Source organism: Vicia villosa, linkage group LG1 (genome assembly GCF_029867415.1).
Source record: "Vicia villosa cultivar HV-30 ecotype Madison, WI linkage group LG1, Vvil1.0, whole genome shotgun sequence".
In the NCBI taxonomy this organism is placed as follows: domain Eukaryota; kingdom Viridiplantae; phylum Streptophyta; class Magnoliopsida; order Fabales; family Fabaceae; genus Vicia; species Vicia villosa.
In genome coordinates, this window is record NC_081180.1 from 118,630,909 (window position 1) to 118,656,772 (window position 25,864).

A 25,864-nucleotide genomic window follows, 5' to 3' on the forward strand; every position below is an offset into this window, starting at 1 on the left:
AGGAATAGCACATTATGGAGGACTACAGCACGAGTGAGAGAAACACTGCCAGATATGGAAGCTATAACATGATCACCATTGGGTAAACTAACATGAACGGGAACTATGGATTTGTGTGAGGTGAAATTAGACATATCAAATGTAATGTGATCAGTAGCTCCTGTGTCTAAAATCCAAAGGGCAGGATTCTTACCATTATCAATAGTAGATTGGGAATTCAGAACAAATGGTGAGGTTGAGACAAAATTGGCTTTAGGGGGATTCTTTGACTGCTGAATCAAATCAAGGATGTTTTGATATTGCTCCTGAGTGAAGCCAAGCATAGGAGTGGTAGATTGCTGCCCAGAAAATGCCTGTCCTGTTTCAATAGAAGCCACATATTGATAATTGGGAGAAGGAGTTTTACCTTTGCTCTTGAAACCAGTAGGGTAACCATGTTTCAAGAAACATGTGTCAACTGTGTGATTTGTTCTATTTCAGTGTGTGCAAACTCTGGCTTGTCCTCGTGCTCCCCAAGAACCATTGTTCTTACCCTTGTATGCTGAATTGCCAGACTTGTTATTACCAGAAGATGCATTCAAATGAAGTGTTGTGGAATCTTCAACACTTGTGCTTGTAGAAATCATAGATTGAGAGTTATTGACCTCTCTTTCTTGTTGTATGATAAGAGCAAAAGTCTTATCAATTTCTGGTAAGGGATTCATCATCATAATCTAAGTCTTGGATTGGGTGAATTTCTCGTTTAGTCCCTTCAAAAAACGAATTACATAGTCTTGCTCACGATATTTCTTGACAAAGGAAAGAGCTCCACATGAGCAAGGAATAACACATGAGCAAATGGTAAGAGGACGATAAACTTCTAATTCATCCCACATGACCTTCATTTGTGTGAAGTAATTGGAGACGTCAAGATTACCTTGTCTAAATTTGTAAAGATCTTCTTGTATATCAGAGATGCAGAAGATGTCACCTTGCGAGAAACGGATCTGCAGGTTTCTCCATACGCCAACTACAATGTCAATCCAAAGAACAGACTTGGCAATGGATTCTGATATAGAGCGATGTATCCACGCTAAAATCATGGTATTGCAACGGATCCAAGGTGCATAGAGAACATATGATATCAGTGGCTTTGGGAGTGTGTCAACGATAAATCGCTCCTTGTTATTTAAAATCAATGCAATGTGCATGGATCGAGACCAGGTGTGGTAATTTTTGTCATCAAGAAGAGGTGAAACGAGCACAAGCGAAGGATTTTCACTCGGATGTAGATAATAGGGATTAGACGAGTTCGTGGAGAAATCTGCAAAGCTTTGAAACGCCATTGATGAAGGTTATGAAAGACGGATTGCAAACGATAGAAAAAGGGAAAATTGATTGACACCACCATGAATCGCAATTGAATGCGAAAAGATGAAAACGCAAGGAGAAATCGATTTGAAGAAAGCAATCAATCAATAAAGAGGAAGACCTTCAAATAACAATGGCTATCAGATCTTGTGAGGCTCTGATACCATGTTGATGGTGAAGCACTCAGCCATGGAAGAGAAGAGGAAAAGCGAAATTGAACAAGAAGATGAGAGAAGTTGCAAGACATAGAGTGTAACAGAAAACAATTCTAGATAAAATGATAATATCTCTTACATTCAATCAATAGTGTACATGTGGATATATATACAAGATAATCCTAATATACTAACATCACTAGCTAAGGTGGCCGAGTATATGTACTACCAGTATGTCAATAAAGAGTATATACATATATACATATATACATATATATATATATATATATATATATATATATATATATATATATATATATGTGTATATATATGTATATGTATATGTGTATATATGTATATGTGTATGTGTATATATATATATATATATATATATATATATATACACATATATATATATATATATATATATATATATATATATATATATATATATATATATATATATATATATATATATATAGGGAGCATATCAAGTGAGAGCATTTTTAAATGAGAGATGAGAGGAAGAAATATCAACCATTAGAATATATATATATATATATATATATATATATATATATATATATATATATATATATATATATATATATATATATATATATATATATATATATATATATATATATATATATATATATATATATATATATATACTCACACAAACACAATCATAATCTACTTTTTTATTTTTTTATAATTTTTTAAATATATTCACATTTTTTCAAATTGTTTGTTTTATTGATGAAAATAAAAACATAAAACGTAGGAAATAAATAAATGGTCCCCCCGTAAAAAAATGGTCCCCTTACTTTTTGACTATAGAAAGCAGGAGTACTGTTTCCAATCAAATGCATGTTTTTGACTTGGAGAAGATGATCTTCGATACTTCCACCAAACATCTATATAAACAACAGTTTTCAACAATTTTTTAACCAACCTCATACTAAAAATCTAGGAGTAACATCTGCTGTTTATGCCAGAGTCTCAAAAATGGGATATCTAATTGCTATAGCAATGTTAATTCTCACTATTGTGATGATTACAAAGATTTGGAGAGTATGTATAATTCTCTTTTGGAGACCATATGCATTTACTAAGCACTTTCGAAAGCAAGGAGTCATAGGACCACCATCTTACTCATGTGTTCATGGTTCTCTTCATGATATCAAAACAATGATGAAAGATGCAAGAAAAATGATTATGGATAAACACTCACATGATATTACTCAAAGGGTTCTTCCTCACTATCACATATGGTCCTCTTTATACGGTTATTAATTACTTTCTCTTCTATATTTAACTCTTTGTTTAGTAATAATTAATCACATGCATGATTAATCTTAATTAGTTTTTCACTTCAGGAGAGAGATTTCTATATTGGTACGGAACAGAACCAAGGATTTGCATAACTGATGCCGAGCTGGCAAAAGAGATTTTATCCAATAAATTTGGTTTTTACGAAAAACCAAAAGTAAGGCCTTCATTTGTAACATTGATAGGATATGGATTAGTTCTACTGAGAGGAGTGGATTGGGTTAAGCGCAGAAGAATACTCAATCCTGCTTTTTCCATGGATAAACTCAAGGTCTAAACTAACCCTTAAAATTTACTTTTTTTCTTCTTCTAATAACTATCACCATGCATATGTCTAAGGAAAATGCTTTTAATACATTGGCAAAATATCATATTAATAATCAATCATAATTGTATAAAGACCAAACTCTAGATTTTTTATCAGGTGTGCTATTCATACACTAAAATTTACACCAAATACGTACACCAAACACTGTTCATCGTATTTATACGGTGAGCACCGAATAATATATTTAATTATAAAATAAAGTTGATTAATAAAATATAAAAAATTAGTTAATGAAGTAATGAAATTGGTTAATAAATACCCAGATATTAAATATAATTTTTAGTAGTAAAACAAAGTTGGTTAATGAAATGTAAGAAGTTGGTTAATAAAATTACGAAGTTGGTTAATAGACTACCCAGACTTTTAGTAGTTATGAAGTTGATTAATAAAATTTAAAATGTTGGTTAATGAAGTTATGAAATTAGTTAATCACATGATTTTGTTTCTGTACCCCTCAATAAAAAAATATCTTTTTATAACGGTATATGTGTATGAATGTGGTGTAAGAATAACATTTTTCATTTTTTATATCATACTATTCTTATGACAAAATTTACACCCAAATATTTACACCAAACAATGTTCACCGTATTTATACCGTAAACAATGTTTTTAATTAAAAAAAAAATTATGAACAGTACGTGAACAATGTCAATGAATAGTGTCCATGAGCAGTATTCGTGAACAATATATGAACAGTGACTTTTAATAACAAAATAAAGTTGGTTAAAAATTGATTAATGAAATGATGAAGTTGATTAATGAAGTTATAAAATTGGTGTATTGATAAACAATATAGTGTAGGTGTAAGTATGACGGTAAGAATAGTCATTTTTCATTTTATATTTATCTTTCTTAAACTCTATTTCTCAACTTTTAAATATGATTTTTTTTTAAATAACCATGTATTAAAAAAAATTACGCAAATAATCACGTTTCGGAAAAAATTACGTAAATAACTAGGTTTCTGAAACCCTTAACACCAAGGCGCCATCTCACATGGTTTATTCTTTTTTTTTTTAGTCCCAGGCGCCATCTGACATGACACACTCAGTCCAATAAGCCATGTCAAATGGCGCCTCCCTTCAACTTTTAGGAGGAGAAGCCATCTCGTATGACTCCTCCTTGTATGTGTCTTCTACAAATGCACCAAGGCGCCATCTGAGATGACTTATTGTAGAAAAGTTGGACAGAGGAGCCATCCCAAATGGCGCCTCCTTTCACCTGGTACAATGGTGGCGCCATCTCACATGGCGCCTTGGTATCAAGGTTTTCTGAAATCTGGTTATTTGCGTAATTTTTTCCGAAACGTGGTTATTTGGATAATTTGTTTTTAATACATGGTTATTTAAAAAAGAAATTCTTAAATATGAATAGTCTTATCTTCATTAATCTAAGGCCAATAAATGTGTGGTATATTCACTCCTGAAAATCTGTGGCCATTTTTAGAAGTCAGCGATAAGGATGATGTCTTTATCATTTTAGAAATAGATATCACCAAAATATTTACAAATAACTTTTAGACCTTATTTAGTATTAGATTATTTTACTCTCTTTAATTAAAGTCATACTTTCTACATGAAATATTAATTGTTGGTTTGGACGAGATAACTGAATTTTTTTTTTAAAAATTAAAATTAAAAATAACTAATATGATTCAATTGACATTTATTTATTTAATTATTTTTTTGTTTGAATGGAGTATCATAATAATTTATTTTTAAATTTTTTTGGATAATTTTTATAAAATTTATTTATTTTGGATAAAATATAAAATTTCATAAAGACGAATTAATTTGTAAAATTAAAAAATTATTAAGGACTATTTTACAATTTTTTAAAAAATTATAAAGAACAATTCAATTTTTATTTTAAAAATATGGAGATCAACTTGAAAATTTTAAAAGGTCAATAATAATTAATTTAGCTTTCATAATATCAAGTGAGAGAGGAATTTTCAAACATCTTATTTTATTTTGAAATTCCCAAAATTTTATTTGGATAAGAAAATTCTTATATTTTCTCAATTGAATAATTATTCATAAGATTTATCTAAACCAAAAATTTTGATTTAATCATTTAAAATTTATCAAAAGAATTATTTTTTCTTATTAAAATCCTTCATCTAAACACACTATATTTTTTTAATAAATTTTTTTTAGAAGTTAGCATTATATTTACATATTTATTATTGACGAAACTCTACAAACTCCAACTCTTTTAATCTTTAACTCTTGTAACTCAAATAAGTTGAGTTATCTCTCTCAGCCACCTCTCACATCAATATGTTTTTATGTTTTATTGTAGTTTAAGGTTTTTTTTATTTTTTATTTGGGTTTGAGTATCCCTATTTTGAATACAGTTGTTGTTTATAAAAAAAATATTAATATATTTTAAAATAGTATGGGAAAAACACTTTTACATTAGTGAATTATATAATTAAATAAAAAGAAATATCACTGCATAAGTAATTCTTATTTTTTAGTATACCAAAATGATTATTAATTTTTTAATTTTTTGCATTTTTTAATTATTACTATATAAATAATTTCAATACGCGAATAAGATTAATTTAATAAAAATATATTATTTTTTAAAATTCACATAATAAAAAAGAATTAATTTCATAGAATATATTTTTCAGTAGTAATCAATAAAAGGAATATATGACATTTTAATAGTATGTATTAATAACAAATACTTTTTTTTTTTTACGTATTTTTGGTATATACTAATTTTGGTTATATATTAACCAAGCGCTTGGATTCGAGTGGCAAACGAGTCTCTGCAAAGGATGATAATCGGGGAATACCGAGTTCGATTCCGGGCAAAAACAACACCTACTATGTAGGTCGGAACCGGTGCCAAAGAATGTTTTTTATTTTTTAAAATATTTATCAATGATAAATTAATTTTTGTGATTTCTTTTATTATACTTAATAACAAGTATTTTTATCACATATATTTTTAGGCATCAATAATTAATACACGCTTTGAATTTTTTGCTTTTCATTTTTTTAATACTCAATGACAATCTTGATGCTATATATTTATAAATATGGCAGGTTATGATAAGTAGAATGGCAGCACCAGCATGTACCATTTCCATGTTAGATGAATGGAAAAGACAATTAGCCATTGAAGCAAAGAACAAATCATTTACAATAGAGATGAGTCAAGAATTTCGAGAACTAACATCTGATATAATAGCTCATACTTCCTTCGGTACGAGCTTTGTTCATGGAAGAGAAGCCTTTGATGCACAAACACAACTTCAACACCTTATTGTAGCTTCAACTTCCGATGTTTTCATTCCTGGAACTCAGTATATTTATTCTTTCTCTTAACTCATTCTTTAACCCTAGCAACCTAATTCAATGTAATTGATGAGTATGTAATTTTAATGGTTTTTGGGTTGTCAATGCAGATATTTTCCTACTAAGTCAAATTTGGAGATATGGAAGCTTGATAAGAAAATGAAGAAATCACTACAATGCATTATTGAAAGTAGGTTGAATTCTCAATCAGTTAGCTCATCTTATGGAGATGATCTATTAGGCATAATGATGGATACAAAAAATGATGGTCCTAATAAGTTGAACATGAATGAAATCATTGATGAATGCAAGACCTTTTTCTTGGCTGGTCATGAAACCACTTCAAGCTTACTTGTTTGGACTGTCTTTTTGTTGAGTTTGCATAAAGATTGGCAAGATAAACTCAGACAAGAGGTCATGCAGATTTGCGGCATGGAAATTCCTGATCCTGATATGCTATCAAAGTTAAAAATGGTAACTTTATTCTAAAGTCTTCATTCTTAGTTTTTTTCTGGAATATTTATATAAAAAATTACTAATTTGGCAGCTAATTTTTTTGAAGGTGAATATGGTATTGTTGGAAGCATTAAGATTGTATTGTCCTGCAATAGAACTAGAAAGAATGGCTTCAAAAGATATGAAACTAGGAGATTTAATGATCCCAAGAGGAACATGTCTCATGATCCCAATTATAATGATTCACAGGAGTAAAGAATACTGGGGTGAAGATTCAAATGAGTTCAATCCAATGAGATTCATAAATGGAGTTTCTAAGGCTGCAAAACACCCAAATGCACTACTTGCATTTTCTATTGGTCCAAGAAACTGCATTGGTCAGAATTTTGCTATGATGGAAGCTAAAACAGTGATAACTTTAATTCTTCAGAGGTTTTGTTGGTCTCTTTCTCCTGACTATCAACATGCACCTGTTAATAACCTTACTTTGCAGCCACAACATGGTCTTCCCATCATTGTAAAACCATTGCAGTTTTAAATTCTCTGCTTCTTCCTTTTCACGTCTAGTGACTGTTTTTATATTTAGATTGGCTATAAAATATTGAGATGAATGATACATTATGATACTACATCCTATGTTAGTTATCTTCTCTATAAATAAATTCCAACTTACAGCTATTATTTTATATCAAAATGATCATTGGATGTATGTGATTTGAATATCTTGCAATTATTATTTCGAGGCAACATTTCAAGCACAGGTTAAGACCCAACTATATTGAAAATTGGGTTCTTATCATTATATGCTTTTATTTTTCCTCTTTATGAGTGTTACAATGTCAAAGTCTCTTTTCTCAAATGCATACTTGTACTCGACAAAAATAAAAATGTGTAACAACCACTAGTGGATAAGGGTTGTCAGATGCTTTAGAGTTGTTGTGGTTTTGAGAGCTAGCCCACATAGGATGAGAAGCTAGTGTGTACGTGTATTTTTTTCTGTAATGTAAATTGTTCTTGAGTATTATGATACTGATGTATTTATAGTTCCAAGGGCCTCAAACCGAGTTTTCTTAGAATATACCATCCATTTTGGGAATGGGTAGTTGGTAAGTGTAGTTAAGTCTCATGATTTCCTATAATATTTGTTGACCCAATATACGCTTTACGCGTGCGTTATGGAAGGAGCCATTAGAGGTATGGGCGACATATCCGAAAAAGGGGTTTTGTATCTAAAAGGTGGGCGCTCGAACTAATAAAAATGATAGGATAGGCGTGTACCTATAGTTAGACATATGACTTCACACACAAGAGGTGGTGAATTACGTGTTTTAGAAAAACCAGTAGTTTGAAAAACTTTTAAGATCATTTTTAGAGTTTAAAATCATTTTGAAATGATTTCAAAAATTAGCAACGAAAAATAAAATAAGAAAAATAAATAGTTAAGAGATAGTGAAATAACACAAGAAACCATAAATGTTTGATTAAAAAGAAAAAATCTAATACACTCCTGAAGATTTTGAAGGTGCGTGAAACACAAGAAGGGGGGGGGGGGGGGGGGGGGGGGGGGGGGGTGTTGAATTAGATTTCAAGGTTTAAAAACAATTTCTTTCCAAGTCAAAAACGCAAGAACACAAGAATAAAGATAAATAACACAATTATTTTTAGGGAAAGCTACCATGTGCCCCAAGGACACAAGTTAGGGAGATATTTATAGAAATATTTTCTTAAAACGCGTGGATTCAATGCATCGAAACCTTAAATATGACTTTATTACATTTAATTACATTTAACTTTTTCTATTTATAGTATACTTAACATGACCCTTATTTTTATCTTGGTTCACAGTTAACGAAGTTACTCCAGTCTACCCGCCAAGGTGATTTCGCCTTATTAACAAGGACTTAATCCACTATAACCTAACTGATTACAGAACCACAATAAAGACTACCTGTCAATATTGCAAACCACAATAAAGGCTAAATGACACTTGTTGCAAACCACAAAAAGTAACTGTCAATGTCTTCTTGAGAATTCTGACTAAAGCCCTAGTCTCTCAAGGAACTATCAACTTCAATCGTTGAATACAAAGGTATTGTGTTTATAGAGTTTCTTCTTGAAAGAAGATTACACAAATTTGAAATACAATCAAATAACACGAAAGTGTTAAGCAAGTATCAATCAAAAGTTGACTTGCTACAAGTTAACAAACAAAAGTTCACTTGCTTACAAAACTATACAAAGAAATGATCTGAGTGATTTTAGCAGCATTTCAACATTAATTTTGTAATCTCCAGAGTCATTCAAAGTCACACCGTCATTTGAATTCTTCTTCTAAGTCTTATTTTTATAGCTGACGGAGACGAAGAGAAGTCCGTTGAAGGGTAATCTTGGAATATGTGATTCCAGCTGTATAATTCCAACGGTCAGTGAGGAAATGGTAGACAGTATTGATACAGTAGTACTTACCCAGCGTCACTCTATCTGAATAATGGAAGAGTATATACCACTCACTATTTCCTCACGTGAATTCAAATTTGATCTTTTGTCTTCCAATCTTCAGAGGCTTCAGATAGCAGATGTTGAAGCATGTTTAGAAGGATCAAAATATTGAGTCATCAAAACATAAGTCTTCAGAGTCTTTGGAGCTTGTTCAAACATAACCTTGCCTTTAGAGTCTTCAACACTCGGTCTTTCAAAACTTTAAAACCTAAGTTTTCATAGTCTTCATAACTTGGACAACATAATCTCAGAGATAGAGGAGGTCCCAAAAGCTCTTTCATGAGAATCTCGACTAGAAGCTCTATTATTAACGTTAATCAGAAATGTTGTTATAGATACATTCTCGAACTTGACTAAATTTGTAAACACGCTGGTTTCTTCCAGAGTTGAAGTGTGGTGAGTTCAGAACCTGATGATGTCGCACGCCTTTTCTCCATAGTTAGAACCTGTTAGCAAAAGCTACACACAAGACAAAAACCGTTAGAGTACTAAATTGTTCTCTAAGATATCATGTAATGTTATCATCAAAATCTAAGGTCAAATGCAGAACCAATATTGTTCTTACTGATTTGTTCTTGAGAGCATCTAGTAAATTCTTCAGAGCTTTTAGTAGATTGAACTCTCAAACTCCCTTATACAAGGAAAATGAAGTTTCTGGCTAACTTCCAACCAATCAACAAACAGAGGAGAGAAGCATTTAATCTTCCTTCCAAATGACAGATTAAAGCACTTAGTCTTGAACCAAGGAGAGTTGTTGAACCGGGCTAAGTTAACTAACCTACGCTACTACAAAAAATACATTTGACCTCGGGCGTAAAAGGAATTTTACCCCAGTTACACAAGCAAGATAACGAAGGGTGACATGAAGACTTGCCACTTTACCCCTTGATTTATTAATATCCAAGGGGATAGTTGAAATGGTCATGGGTTCGATCTCTAGAAACAACAATTTTTGGATTTTCAAAACTGCCGCTACTTTTTACCTCGATTGAAAATAATACCCGAGGGGGTAAACTTTTGTTTACAAAATTTTAGTTTTAACCTGTTCATTTTCGTTTTAATTTAAAAAGCATCAAATTTGTTGACAAATTCTAAATCTTCCTCCTCCTCCTCCTCATCGTCATCATCAACAACATCAAAAAGTAATAGAATCCTTAAACATTAAATCTCAACAACAACAACAAAATCAAAAGAATCTTTAAACATTAAATCTCAACAATAACAACAACAACGACTAAGAAATAAAATCAATAGAATTATTATATATTAAATCACAACAACATCTACAAAAACAAAAACAATATTAATCATTTTACTTGATACAATAACAACTAACATTAATAAGTTTCTTTCATGCTTTCCTAACTAACATTAAACATTTTTAACAAGGAATTACTAGAGAAGAGATTACAAAAGAAAATCAACCTTGAAACATTTTCCCGCTCTTGCTTTCACTATCGTTGTTTTCATTATGTTAAATTTATATTTCAGAGCTTTACATCCAAAATGGATAGTTGTGGCATTCACGTTCTGATTGGCTAGTGAGAGTTTCACGTGAATCACTAATGTTTCATGTGGATTGATGAGTTGATAATGTCTTGACCATTGTTATTTTATAAATAGACGACAAATATTTCATAATTATTTTTTCATCAAATTGATCATAAATAAAAAATAAAATAAAATATGTTACTTTAGCCCTCAATTTTCAGCTTAACCGAGGTAATAGGTCATAAAAAAATTTAAAAGGTGATAAAATATAGTTGTTGGGGTTTGAAGACGTGTCCTCTAAATACTTTATCCCTCAGTTTCCAGCTCAACCGAGGTAATAGGTCATAAACAAATTTAAACAAAATTTAAAAGGTGATATAATGTAGTGGTTGGAATTTGAAGGCATGTCCTCTAGATACTATACCCCTCGGTTTCCATCTTAACCGAGGTAATAGGTCATAAAAAATTTTTAAAAAAATTAAAAGGTGCTAGAATGTAGTTGTTGGGATTCAAAGGCGTGTCCTTTAAATACTTTATCTCTTGGTTGCCAACTCAACCGAGGGAATTTGTAGTATTTTAAAATAAAATAAAATGTGACGCGTCTAAGGGTTACACCTCGGTTTTTTGTTAGCTGAGGTGAAAGTTTTATCATAAAATATATTATTTGTAGTAGTGCTAATCGATGTTTTGACGGGCTTACCACAAGCCTATGAGATCTTATAATGAGCATATCTCTAACCTTAGTAAGCTTTTAACCAGAATGAGCTTACAACCCGAAACAAGGTTTTACATAAGATAACCACGAACCAATGTTAGATTTTATTCAGAGCTGATCTCGAACCCATGAAAGCTTTTGAACAGGCTAAGCCTTCAAAGTGAACCAGTGATTTAGTAACTAAAAACCCAAACTAAAGCTTTTAAAGAGTTTAGCTTCGACCCAAATAAACATTTCCTAATTGGGTAAATTATTCTCCCAAGGTAAAAATATTTCTTGGTGAATTTACAATAATATCCTTATAGAATTACTAAGATGCCTCACTTGCAAAAGACCCTTCTCGAAAGCGCTGACTAAATTTCTAGTTGAGAAAAAGTGAAATTTTTTTTAGAGAGAGAGTGAGATATGAGAACTCATGATTCTGGATGTAAAAAAATGAGAGAAATGGTCTCTATTTATAGGGCAAAGGTTGACATAAAAAAGGAAAATTTTTGTGGCCAAAATTAATGAGCCGATCGATTGACATCATGCTCCAATTGATTAGTTGGCCTAACGTTAATTGCTTAGAATTTAAAGACTGTCCTAAATGTTTAGGCGCATTTTTCACTAACCCAATCGATAGTGTATAAGTGTCAATCAATTGGCCAATAGGAAATTTCTCATATCGTTTCTGACAGCTCTTGATTCAACTAGCATGGCTTTAAAGCATTTTTAAATATATTTTCTAAAGAAAAATAAGTTATAAAACATGTTTATACCAATATCTGATGTCCTTGAAAAAAGGCATGTGTTTTCTTGCAGTCACCACTACCCCCTAATCAAGTCTTTCTATCTTTAATAACTAGTCCCGAACGCCCCTGATTGCTTTCAAAATAAACAGGTTGTTCTACTTTATTTTTTCCAAGACGAGTAATGAGCTTAACATCTTGTTAGTAACAGACAAGTATATATATAAAGGAAAACCTGCTATTGGGCTTGTCAGGATGGGCGATGATGCTAGGAGCGCCTTCAACTTTTAGAACGACTACTCACATTCTTCTGTCCCCTTGAAACTCTCATTTTCCTTTAACACGACGAAGAAATGAAAAGCCTTGCCACATGCATTAGAAAGAAAACAAGAGAATGAGGCTAAATGCTCGGTTAGTTACTACCTCCTTGACATTTGAAAGGCTCTCCATATTTATGATGGATTGACATTTGTTTGGGTACACCCCTATGCCTTTTTTTGGTGAATATAAAACCCAATTATTTTCTAGTTTATATGCTGAATGAGAATTGGACCGATTCAAGCATATATTGTAATTCCTAACCGTCCCTAAGATATCTTCTAAGTCTGTTGCATGGATCTCCTTTTCTAATGTCTTTATAGTCATGTCATCAATGTAATACTCTAATTTGTGTCTTATTTTCTTAAGAACACCACGTCCACGAGCCTCCTATAGGTGGAGACAACATTCTTAAGCCCAAAAGGCATGATGTTGTAATTGTTATCACCATGGTTAGACCTGAACGTCATCTTAGGTACATCTATGGAATCCATCTTAATCTATATGTACCATGAATAAACTTCCATGAAATTCAATGTTTCATAACCTAAAGATCCATAAATCATGCGATCTATGTTGAGGAGAGAGAATAGATATTTCAGACATGCGACATTGAGGGCGATGAAAGCAATGCACGTACAACACTTGCTTGATGCATTTCTCACCAAGAGCATGTTAGCCATCCACGATGGGTATTTGGCCTATGTTAGAGTCTGAAGATCCTCATTAATAGTTGTTTTATTCACCTCTCCAACCTTGTGCTTTCTTTGAGAATCTAGTTTAATGGAAGGGTCTATAACAAGGAGATGACACACCATTTTAGTATCTATGCTATGCATATCTTAGAATAGCCAGGCGAAGAAGTCAATGTTCTTCCTGAGTAGGGCTATCAAATCTTCCTCTTCGGATTCATAGAATGAGGTACCTAACTTAGTGACTTGGTGGCGCAGAGGCCCTATCTAGACCTTATAAAATCATCGATTGGGATAATCATTTGACTTTCTTCTCCTAACCTGGGGTCCCAACTTGTTGTATCGACATCATCCACTTCAAGACGAGGGATGACATTTAGGGTGAGGGGTTCCCTTGTTACTTCCAAGCTACTTTGCTAACATTCCTGGGCGATCGTCTGACCCCTTTTGGCCTTACCCACGTGCCCATTAAGAAATAAATATTTTAGGATTAAGTAGATGGTGGATAAGGCCTCCCGTAACATATTAAGAGTGGGTCTTCCCAGGATGACATTGTATGGGGATGTGGCGTCTACTACTAGGCGCGTCACCTCAATGGTTCTGTTACTTTTCCCTGCGCCAAATATTGTTTCGAGGGCAATGTGGCCCTTAACCTGCACTTGTTCGCGTGACTGGCCGACGAGAAACCCTTGGAAATATCCAATGTTGTTGATTTAATTAAACTGGTACGTGTGGTGAACAGATTGTGCAGGGGCATATGTTGAGTCTCATACGGGTACATGCGGGTAAAATGGAAAAACGGAGGATACTCTTATTTTGGTTGGCAATGTGCTGGACGTTATGGTGTACTAGAAATGCTTGCGTGTTTAACGGTGAGGAATGTCATGTGCGTATGGTGGTGGATAAAGTAAAACTATTATCATGGAAATGGCATGCCTTGAGTTCTAAAACCAAACGGTGTAGGGATTTTTACTTTTGGCATAAAAGTCCGTTGGAGTTCGTGTGATTGTTTGTTTGTCGTTGTAATCGGGTGAGTACCCCTTGTACTCTTTTAATATATTACTCCATTGTCTAGAAAAAAAACTCATCTCACTGTTGCACCCCAAAATTTGCCCTCTTTAGTTGATTTATAAGTTATAAAAGACGTTTATTTCGTCATTCAAAAGTGGAGGAAAAATGATAAAGAGTTCTCATGGTTTTAAGGAGGTATGGCGTGAAATGTGGTTTACACGGCGAAAATACGAAGAAATTCCTAAGTCTTATCTGGAAGGTGATATGAGCTGAGTGTAACACCCTTCTAAACCCCGCGGCAATTAATTACATAAATCAGAGTAACATGCACAAGCGTGTCACAATTCATAAATAAAATAAACAACATCGGTCATATGTCATGCATTCACTAAGGAACATTTCATTATAACTCATACTTCATAATATATCATGTTGACATAGCGGAATAACATCATGAAATTACATCACATCATCGATGTATTAATCCTCAAATAAATTAAACAAAAATGAGTTATTATCATAAACTAAAAAACATAATGACTGAAAGTTATCCCGACAGACAATATTACTCCAAGAAGCAATGTCTCCTACGTATACAAGGGGCATGGCATGCTTTGTCCAATTAATCAGAGGCAATCAAGTCAAGATTCGAAGAATCTCTCAAATGCCAAACAATCAAAGGCATACACCTCAAGTGGGTTTCAAACTATTTGTCCAAACAATCTGGGGCAATCAAGTCAAAATTCCAAGAATATCTCAAGGATGCCAATCAGGGGCATGCATCCAAGAAGATCTGAAGCTACTTCCCAACCAGCACGGAACGTGGTCTTGGGTCTATGATTACTAGGGGCATGTCTCCTAAAGTGCACATCTTATAAAGGCCTCGCAAGGCGAATCTTTCCAAAGTTCCTGCTAACTGGGGGCAAATCTATACAAGTCCAGTTTGACATTTTAAGTGACGTGTCCTAAATCAAGTACTAGTTACTGGGGGCAACTTTCACCCATGTCTCCCCACAAAGCCGGGTTCACAAGATCATATCCCCACAGAGTAATCATTAAGAAGATATCTTCAAACGCTCCCGATAGAGACATGGCTGCCCAACAGAGTTTACATCTTCAACACTGTCGCTCTCCTCCAACATGATTTATCAATATCTTTATCACCAATCAGGGAACATCAAGTCACTGATCATCTCCAAGCAGAAATCATAAATTCCCAGCTGAGCATCTTCAAGACAAGATCAGACAGTACAATTACAAGGACATAAAGATCTACTTTCTTAATCAAAGACAACATAAATCATATTCACATATCATATGTCATAAACATGTTCATACACTGCATACATTACAATGAACTCATACATAACATGCAAAAGCTCTCATTTATTTTGAGGGATTCATTACATAACCCATGCATCATGACATTGCATAAAGATTAACCTTACCTTTTTCAGAATACAGGTACCGACAAATGAACGAAATCTCCAACTTTCCAAGATCTAATTCAGCTACTACGAATGGTACTGACACGATCAATGCTCGAAGATCTAATTCATTTATCACGAACGGTAATGACACGATCACTTTCAAAGTCTAATTCAGCCACTACGAACAGTACTGACACGACAAAAGATCTAATTCGGTTACTACGAACGGTACTGACACGGTCAACTCTCAGAGATCTAATTCTATCATCACGAACGGTGTAGACACGGTCACTGACCTTCTCAGTCTAATTCAGCTACTACGAACGGTACTGACACGACAGAAGATCTAATTCAGATACTACGAACGGTACTGACACGATCAAATTTCAGAGGTCTAAGTCTATCATCACGAACGGTGTGGACACGATCACTGGCCTTCCCAGTCTAATTCAGTCACTACGAACGGTGCTGACACGACAAGAGAATCTAATTTTATCATCACAAACGATGAAGACACGATTATCTCTTCAGATCTAATTCTATCATCACAAATGGTGTAGACACGATCATCTTTCCAAGATCTAATTCAAGTATCACGAACGATACTGACACGATCAATTCCCAAGGATCTAATTCATCTACCACGAACGGTAATGACACGGTCAACGCGCAAACAACATCTTCTCAAAATTCAACTACCAGATGGCATCCACAAGCCCATCTCCGACAAAAGTCCCTACTTCAAATAGGGCAAATTTCTTGGTATTCTTATGTTCAATCATCTTCTACCTTCAGATACCGACTGGCATGCAGACCACTCTACATCCTCAGGTTTAAGATAATTGAACAGGGGCAGCTGTCATACCCCAAAATTTGCCCATGCTATTTACCATACAAAGCTCCAAAACACAGTCTCCCACACAGAAGCTCTAAACTAGGGTTTGACTAATTCAAGGGAAAGTCATTGAATCAATGGCTCAAGGTGGTTCCATAAGGTCACTAACATCCCAAAGCATCTCCATATAAAGTTTCAAGTCAAACAGAGCAAATTTAGTCCCTCAAATCCTGATTAGGTCAACAGTCGATCCCCAAGGGCAAAATAGTCATTTCAAGTCCAAATACAGTCAAAGTTCAAGATACTTGGTCAACAACATCCTCATAACCCTAAAATCATCATTTGATCAAGGATTGATCATGATGATGCAAGGAAAGATCAGAAAAGTCAAAAGGCAAAAGTTACTATTTTGGGCATGAACTGAAAAAGTCAACCAAACTTTGAAAATTCGCCAAATATTCATACTTCATCAGAAAAATTCCCACCAAAGCTCATGTTGAAGGGAATTCATTCCTCTATCCAATTGTCCAAGAATTAGAGCCCACAGGTCAATGGTTTAAGAATTATGGCCTCATACATTATAGGTCCTTTTCAAAAGTCAACAAAAAGACATTTTTTTCAAAAGCTCATAAAATGAGAATGAAAAATGATTTTGATATAGGACCAAAGACATTGGATAAAGGACTCTCTAAGGTTTCCAAAATGTCCTAGAACACCTCCATACCTCAAAAATTGAGGGAGATACACCTTGTCAAAGTTGGACTATCTTTTGAGAAAAGATGTGAAGAGAAAAGGTTAAAAATCCAAAATTCTCCAAATGGGCCTATGATCTCTTCACCCAATCTTCACTACAAGCCCATGCACGCCCCAAAGATCATGCTTTCACATTTTATACATATTTTTTTTAATTATTTTGTGATATTAATCATTTAAAATCATAATTTAATTATGAAAAATAAAAAATATGGTAAGATTTGATTTTAGGCCAAAGAATATATCAGATTTCATCCCCTAATGATACTAATTTCGGTTATGATGCTTGGAGCCCAAGAAAATCAAATTTTGGAAAGATTAGAATGCATATCTCAATCAAATTTCTTAAAATGCAATCTAAAGATTCAAAGGAGATTTGATTGAGTTTTCTTGCCCTAAACCTTCACATATATATGTACAAACTATTCAGACTCTGAGGGGACAAGGTTTGCAGCCACAAGAATCCAAAATCCGAGCTCAAAATTCATCAAAAAATTCAAGATCGAATTCTGAGTTTCAGAGCACTTCAAGAATTTCTTTTGGTTCAGAGACGTTCCCAAGGCACCTCTAAAGCTTTCTCAATCAAATCCAAGGCCAGGAGCATCGAAAATCACTCTCTATTTCTCACGGTTTGTCTAAACTAAAATTGAATCGATTACATTTATTCATGCATCTTCATTCAATTTTAATTGCATATTTGTGTTCTATTATGTGTGATGATCGATTCTGGATAGTTATACGCGTTATTATGTTGTTATGATCGATATGCCATACTAGGGTTTTCGAAGCTTTTTTAGGGCTTTTAGATACAGGTGTTTTTTGGCCAAATTGATGTCATAAACAGGTTCGCGAGAATCATACGAACACAATGAGACTCTCGCGACAAATTTCTTTGCATGTTTGGGCCTGTTCGTTATTTTCGCAGGTGTAGAAAGTTTGCTCTTTTACAGCTTCTCTGCAAAAAGCGGTGTAAAAAGCTGGATACAGGTTTTAGGTGAAGAAGACGACGAGGTGTCGTCGTCTAATTGGTCCGTTCGAATCCTCTTTTGGCGCGCATTTATTTTGGTTCAGAGGGATCCTGTGTATACGAGCCCACGCGCATGGAACATGTGCCTCTCATCGCTGCCGTCTGATCCAGCCATCTCTCTCTCCAACGATCCAGATCTGCAGACGCACCATAGGCATTCAGACCTGCGCCCCATTGAATCAAAAGTTGAGTTTTTTATAATTTTTTTTACTTTTTATTACACAGCCACTTTTATGTTATTTATATATATATATATCATTAAAATTTATTTTCTTTTCTCTATAATAATAACTATTTATTTTCTTTTATTCTAAAAACTCTTTTTGTAATAATATTATTTATTTATTTATTTATTTAAATATTTATAATATACATATTTATTCTAATTACATACTTATTTTCTTATTTAAATTGTATTATTTATTTAAATGTTCAAAATTCATATATATTATTTAATTCACAAAAATTCCTAAAAAATATATTTCACACTCGATTTTATTTTTATCACGATTAAATTAATTAGGTCGCGAGACCAATAATTAATTAAATTGTTAATATTTTCTTATTTAATTCGAACCCTGATCAGGGTTTACAAAGATCATGCCCTACACTGAATACATTTTATTTTTTGCCTTTTCAGGGTTATTTTTCAAACACCTTCCGACTACGCGCCTGATCCAAAATACGAAGTTAAGTACTCTATTTAATTTAATTTAAATACTATTTGGTTTATTTTTAGAATTAGGGTTTGTTCCGCCTTCATTTTTCTCTGCCTTGTTTCTTTTCAGGGTTAACCTTAAAGGCGCCCTATTAACCATATCAGATCAAATGCAAAAAGCTAAGTACCTTTCATTTATTTGCTCATTTTAATTTATTGTCTCAACCTTCTTATTTTAGGGTTAGAGATGTTCGCCTCCGAATTAGTCATACACTCACCCTATTTTTATTTTGTTTGCCTTTTCAGGATTCGAAGATTGCCAAAGCTACGAATGTTTGGTAACCCTAAACCCTGACTTTAATATTTTTCTGTTTTATTATTACTTGTATCAAACCCTATTAAGGGATCCGCTGGTTACAAATCCCCTCACCTCCGCTGGTTTCATTTTCCCCCTTCCCTTTATTGCTTTATATACTGCGTGGTTAGTAATTTAGGGAGTGCAACTCGTTAATTGAATTAGAATAACTAATTAAAAGATAAATATCTGAATTGAATCACGTGATTGGTGCACACACGCACGCTTTTTGAGGTAACCCTCTCTGTTGCCTGTTGCCTGTTGCCTTGTTGCCTGTTGCCTTTGTGTTTTTGCAGAATAAGCCACGTCCCCCGAATTCGAGGATACCTCAGCCATGTTGCCTCGATAAAAAGGTCACGACCCTAATGATGCTGCCTTCGATACACAAATGACCTCGACCCTCGGATGTTGCCTACGGAAAAAGGCTGAGGTATCTTCTGGCTGCCTACGAAATGGCTTATTCTGGTCCTTGCCTTAGACTACCTGCCCTTCTATGGCATGGGACAGTCTCATGGCAAAGGATGCTTCGACGACCCTTCAACCTCCAAACGAAAGGCTTCCTGCCCTCTTATGGCAAGGATAGACCCTTTCATTCTGAAAGGCAAAAAGAGACCTATCATCTGAGTTTAAGGTAATTGCCCCTAATTGCCTTGCAATGCTCAAACCTTTTTATTATATTCTTTCTCATAATTTTTCAAAAGGGCAACGCTTATTCACAAGCTAAAGTCCCTATCTTTTTCGTCTACTTTTTCTGAAAACGAGCAAGCAAAGCAATTAAGAGCCCATGGAAAACCATGGATGCAAAGGGTGCCTTACACCTTCCCTTTGCATAAATTACCCCCCGAACTTAGATTTCTTAAAAGGTTTTTTTTCTGTTTCTTTTTGCCTTTCCGAATATTGTTTGGATAAAATAAAAGTCGGTGGCGACTCTTGCTTACCGCGACATTTCGATCGATAAAAAGTCAGTTCACCGTATTACAGAACTGGCGACTCTGCTGGGGATAAATTTCGATAAAAGAGGGGTTACCTTAAAAGTTTAGGATTCACCTTAAATGTTTTCTATTGTTTGCTTTGTTTGCTTTAATTTTGCAGGGCTGTTTTGGGTATTCTGTTGTGTGAAAGATCCTAACCCGGATCTGAGTACCTTAGGTATATGGCATGAGATCAAGGAGACTGCACAGCGTATACTGATGTGGTTGATCTGATGGCCATCGTTAGTGTGACACATTGGTTTGTCCTGGTGTTCCTTGGGATCCGACCTGAGGAAATGCTTGGCTGCCGCGTGGTGTCATCAAGCACTAATTCGCCCTTAGAACCTTAGTCGAACTTGACTTTGGCCTTTTAGAAAGTAGCGAGATGGCTGGCTTTGGTTCCGACTGAAGTCGGTTGATACTCGAAGCTACACTCATATGGACTGGACTTTCAGGACCTTTTCGGTTGGCGATTCGATTGCCGAACTGAGATAAGCGCCTTCGAGAAAGGTCAATGATATGAGCTCCCTAGAACCCGATCTTTATATAGGACAGGTTTGAACCGACTAAACTTCAGGGGGAGGGTACGCACCTCTGGACTACATGCAAGCCTAACCTTAAGGCAAAATTGTGTGACTTGTTTGTGTTTGTTATTTACTTGACATCATGACATCATAAACATCATAAGCATCATAACATCATGACTAACCATTCGAGGACCAAGGAATTCATCTTTGTTCTGTTTTGTAGGTCATGGAGACTAGAAACACCATTCGAGTTAACTTTGTGAAGATACCTTCCGAACTGAAAGAATTGGTATTAGAGATTCCTGGAGGTTCCCGATTCTCTGAAAGACATGGTCTCTTGCCCAGTTTAGTTACTTCAGGTTTTGACGAAGAAATGATGAGTGTACTATTTCAATTCTTCGATCCCGAGCATCATTGTTTTACTTTCCCGGACTATCAGTTGGTACCTACTATGGAAGAGTTTGCTGACATACTTGGACTCCCCATCCGAGATCAGATTCCGTTCACTGGTTTGGAAGAAACTCCAAAATTGGAAGTCATCGCTCCTGCTCTACATCTTAAAAAGTCTGATATTGAGGGCCATTGGGAAACCAGAAGTGGAGTCAAGGGGTTCCTCGCTAAGTTCTTACTTGGGAAAGCTCGCATGTTTCTGAAGTCCATGAGTTATCAAGCCTTCGAAGACATATTAGCATTACTCATCTATGGTTTGGTATTGTTCCCTAATCCTGATCAGTTCATTGATGTGCACGCCATAAAGATATTTCTGACACGCAATCCAGTTCCTACCTTGCTTGGAGATATCCTACACTCTCTTCACACTCGTACTATGAAGAAGCGAGGGACTCTTATGTGTTGCATACCTTTGTTATCTAAGTGGTTTATTTCGCACTTGCCTCGCTCAGTAATGAGGAACGACCAAAGGTTGAAATGGCACAAGAGAATAATGTCACTTTCACATTCTGATATCCGTTGGCTGTCTTTATCCAAGGAAAGTTTCACCATGATCGACCGTTGTGGACAATATCCTAATGTGCCTTTGCTTGGCATACGAGGGGGTATCACTTATAATCCTTGCTTGGCTTTACGACAATTTGGTTACGCTCGAAGAGATGGTCCTCACCATATGCTTATACAAGGGATTGTGTTTGATTATGAAGATGATACTCAGAATCACCGCCGGAAGTTCATACGAGCTTGGGATATGGTAAATAGAGTTGATAACAAAAGCTTGGGACAAAGAAACTCCATTCCTTTGGGGCCTTACCTTAGATGGGTACGCACTCGTGCTCAACGTCTCATCATGCCTTATCCGTATGTCTTACCTGTGATAGTGGAGCCTGATTGCGAGGAAAGAGTTCCTCAAGTTATTACTCATCCAGACATGCCAACTGACATCGAAGAATTAAAGAGATCCTGGATTCAACTAAAGGAAGAAAGAGACACTTTCGAAGCTCAGTTTCGTGACAAAGAAAAGAAAGTGTTAGAACTCACCAGATTACTTCAAGCAGAGCAAGGCATCAACAACTTCATTGGTTCAAAAAGGAAGCGTCCATGGGAGACTTGAAGACTTTATCTTTTCTAAGTTTTATTTTATTTTCTAGTTTTATACTTTCCTTATTGTAAAAGACAACAATAAAACAATTTACAATTCCTTTTTCTTTATTATTATTAATAAAGTTTCTTTTTGTTTTGTTTTAAACAAATTTGAATTCTAAAGGTCCTCGAAACATTGCATATGCATAATCATATCATTCATAAACATCGCATCGCAGGTTTCATAAAATCAAATGCCTCATCTTTGTGCTGTTTATTTCAGTAACAAAGATGAATCTCGAACAATCTGTGAAGAATCTCCAAACTCAGAACAACCAATTCCAAGAAATGATCTTTAATTTGGCCAAGGGGCAAGAAGAACTAAAGGCACTTCTGATCAAGAAAGAGAAGGATCAACATAGGCAACAAGACGGTCAAGATAATCAGAGATCCAAGCCTAAGCGGTCATTTACTCCATTACATATGCCGCTGTCTCAAGCTCTGCAACGACTGCTCAATCAGAACTTGATAACTCTATTGCCTCCATATTCACTTCCTACTAACCCCGCTCCTGGGTATAAGTATCATGCGAGATGTGCTTACCATTCAAATAGTCCTGGTCATGATACAGAGGATTGTGGACCGTTGAAACACAAGATCCAAGACCTCATTGATGACAAGACCATTGACTTCCACTCACCTGAGGAACCTCACATGGCTAATGCTGGGTACAATCGGAAAGGTCGCAATGAACCCAACCAATCTGTGGGGACAGTTCTGATCACTACACCAGTTCCACAACAAAGACGCAAGGTAGTTGCACCTAAGCGTCAATTCACAAAGATCAACATGACTCTGGCCGAAGCATTGCAACAATTGCTGAAGAAAGGGCTAATTACTTTAAGGGATCCTCCTGTGAAGCCCAACACTTCCGCTCCTAGCTATAAACCCAATGCGAGGTGCGCGTATCACTCCAATAGCCCTGGGCATGATACGAATGATTGTTGGCCATTAAAGAACAAGATCCAAGATATGATCGATGCTAGTGAAATTGAATTCCCTCATCCCAAGACTCCTATAGTGATCACTGCTCCCATGCACAATCACGACAAGACTGATTAATGTCAGAGTGGATGAACTTTAAATCATTAGCTTTACTTTCATTTGCAATTTCTATCTGTTTGTTTAAACATTCGACTTATGATAGACATTATTTGTTTTAATAATAATCATTAGTGCACTGCATATGTTTGTCTTGAATAAATTATTTCGTTATCACTCATTTTAAATTATGTCTTTACTCTGCATATGTTTTGTGATACTCAACTCCTGCTAAGCCGTAAGCCTTTTAAGGGAGGATGACGAAAACGATACCGCAACCTCATACAGTATGCTTTTGAGCTGACTATGCTGACGATGTACAGGCATTGTTTCAATTCCTAAACAGTGGAGATATAAGGATGTTAATCCCTCGTCAACCCCTTTAAACCTAAGAAGTAGAAGTTTCTTTCTTGTACTAATTAAAACCCTTGATCATAACTTGGGGCAGGGTAGTTCTCAGTTAATTTGGTTGTGCATTCTAGTTTAAGAGAATCATTCAGCACACCTTTCAACAAAGGTTTCAATCACAAACGGTCATCCGCACACATCAAAGAAGTGTTGGAGATGTCAATCAAAAGACAATGATGGTTCGTCAATCATCAAACAAGACAGTCAATATCTTCAAAAGAAAAAATGAAAAATATATATACAAAGAAAAGCCTGCTAAGTCAAAAATCAAAAGACGACTTAGGCAAAATCAAGGCATCCCGCTAACTGTAATCTCAGAAATAAACAGTTCAGGCAAAAGTTAGGGATATCAAAAAGATGAAAAAAGAGAAGTCAATATACAACACAATGTTGTGACTACCAAAGGAAGAAGCGACTGCCATCTCAAAAGCTTTCCTTGCTTGTGAACCATCATCATTATCAAAGGTGCAAATCCAAAAGTCTCTTGGAACCTGAATGCATAAGTTGAATTAACTGAGCTTAGGATCGAAGATCATCACGAAGAGGGGTGGGTACAATCAAATTTTGAGCCTTTATCCTTCGTTTCTTAAACCGTGAACCAAGCCACGTTACAACCCTTAAAAGTCCTAACTGAAGCATGGTTAGTTCGAAAGCATACTGTCACAAAAAAGGTATCCTGACTCCTTAAGGTTTACCACAAATGCTGAGTTGACACTTCGTTTTTTACAAACATCACGTTTTTATGAACATCATGCTTTTACATATCCAGTTTTAATGTTTTTCAACAAACTCAAGACAGACATATGCATTGCATCTCATGAATTCATTATTAAGCATATTCTGCTACATAATTTCAAATGTTAGCATCAGAAAGAACTTGCACAGGGTACAACTAATGACTGAAAGTTATCCCGACAGACAATATTACTCCAAGAAGCAATGTCTCCTACGTATACAAGGGGCATGGCATGCTTTGTCCAATTAATCAGAGGCAATCAAGTCAAGATTCGAAGAATCTCTCAAATGCCAAACAATCAAAGGCATACACCTCAAGTGGGTTTCAAACTATTTGTCCAAACAATCTGGGGCAATCAAGTCAAAATTCCAAGAATATCTCAAGGATGCCAATCAGGGGCATGCATCCAAGAAGATCTGAAGCTACTTCCCAACCAGCACGGAACGTGGTCTTGGGTCTATGATTACTAGGGGCATGTCTCCTAAAGTGCACATCTTATAAAGGCCTCGCAAGGCGAATCTTTCCAAAGTTCCTGCTAACTGGGGGCAAATCTATACAAGTCCAGTTTGACATTTTAAGTGACGTGTCCTAAATCAAGTACTAGTTACTGGGGGCAACTTTCACCCATGTCTCCCCACAAAGCCGGGTTCACAAGATCATATCCCCACAGAGTAATCATTAAGAAGATATCTTCAAACGCTCCCGATAGAGACATGGCTGCCCAACAGAGTTTACATCTTCAACACTGTCGCTCTCCTCCAACATGATTTATCAATATCTTTATCACCAATCAGGGAACATCAAGTCACTGATCATCTCCAAGCAGAAATCATAAATTCCCAGCTGAGCATCTTCAAGACAAGATCAGACAGTACAATTACAAGGACATAAAGATCTACTTTCTTAATCAAAGACAACATAAATCATATTCACATATCATATGTCATAAACATGTTCATACACTGCATACATTACAATGAACTCATACATAACATGCAAAAGCTCTCATTTATTTTGAGGGATTCATTACATAACCCATGCATCATGACATTGCATAAAGATTAACCTTACCTTTTTCAGAATACAGGTACCGACAAATGAACGAAATCTCCAACTTTCCAAGATCTAATTCAGC

General features: G+C 35.0%; 1 protein-coding gene across 1 annotated transcript; it reads left to right on the forward strand.

The window, feature by feature from the left end:
* The first annotated feature begins 2,371 nt into the window (after nt 1-2,371).
* On the forward strand, nt 2,372-7,619 carry LOC131643985 (cytochrome P450 709B1-like). The gene is made up of 5 exons (XM_058914359.1): nt 2,372-2,796; nt 2,888-3,111; nt 6,234-6,493; nt 6,596-6,959; nt 7,048-7,619. Exons 1-5 carry the CDS (start codon nt 2,517-2,519, stop codon nt 7,477-7,479), a joined length of 1,560 nt encoding a protein of 519 aa, XP_058770342.1. The 5' UTR covers nt 2,372-2,516; the 3' UTR covers nt 7,480-7,619.
* The last annotated feature ends 18,245 nt before the right edge of the window (nt 7,620-25,864 follow it).

Bases quoted from the DNA above. Each gene is read 5' to 3' on its own strand.
- LOC131643985 (XM_058914359.1), top strand. From the start codon at position 2,517: ATGGGATATCTAATTGCTATAGCAATGTTAATTCTCACTATTGTGATG. The intron at 2,797-2,887 runs GTTATTAATTAC...TTTTCACTTCAG, and splicing joins CATATGGTCCTCTTTATACG to GAGAGAGATTTCTATATTGG. The intron at 3,112-6,233 runs GTCTAAACTAAC...TAAATATGGCAG, and splicing joins TTTCCATGGATAAACTCAAG to GTTATGATAAGTAGAATGGC.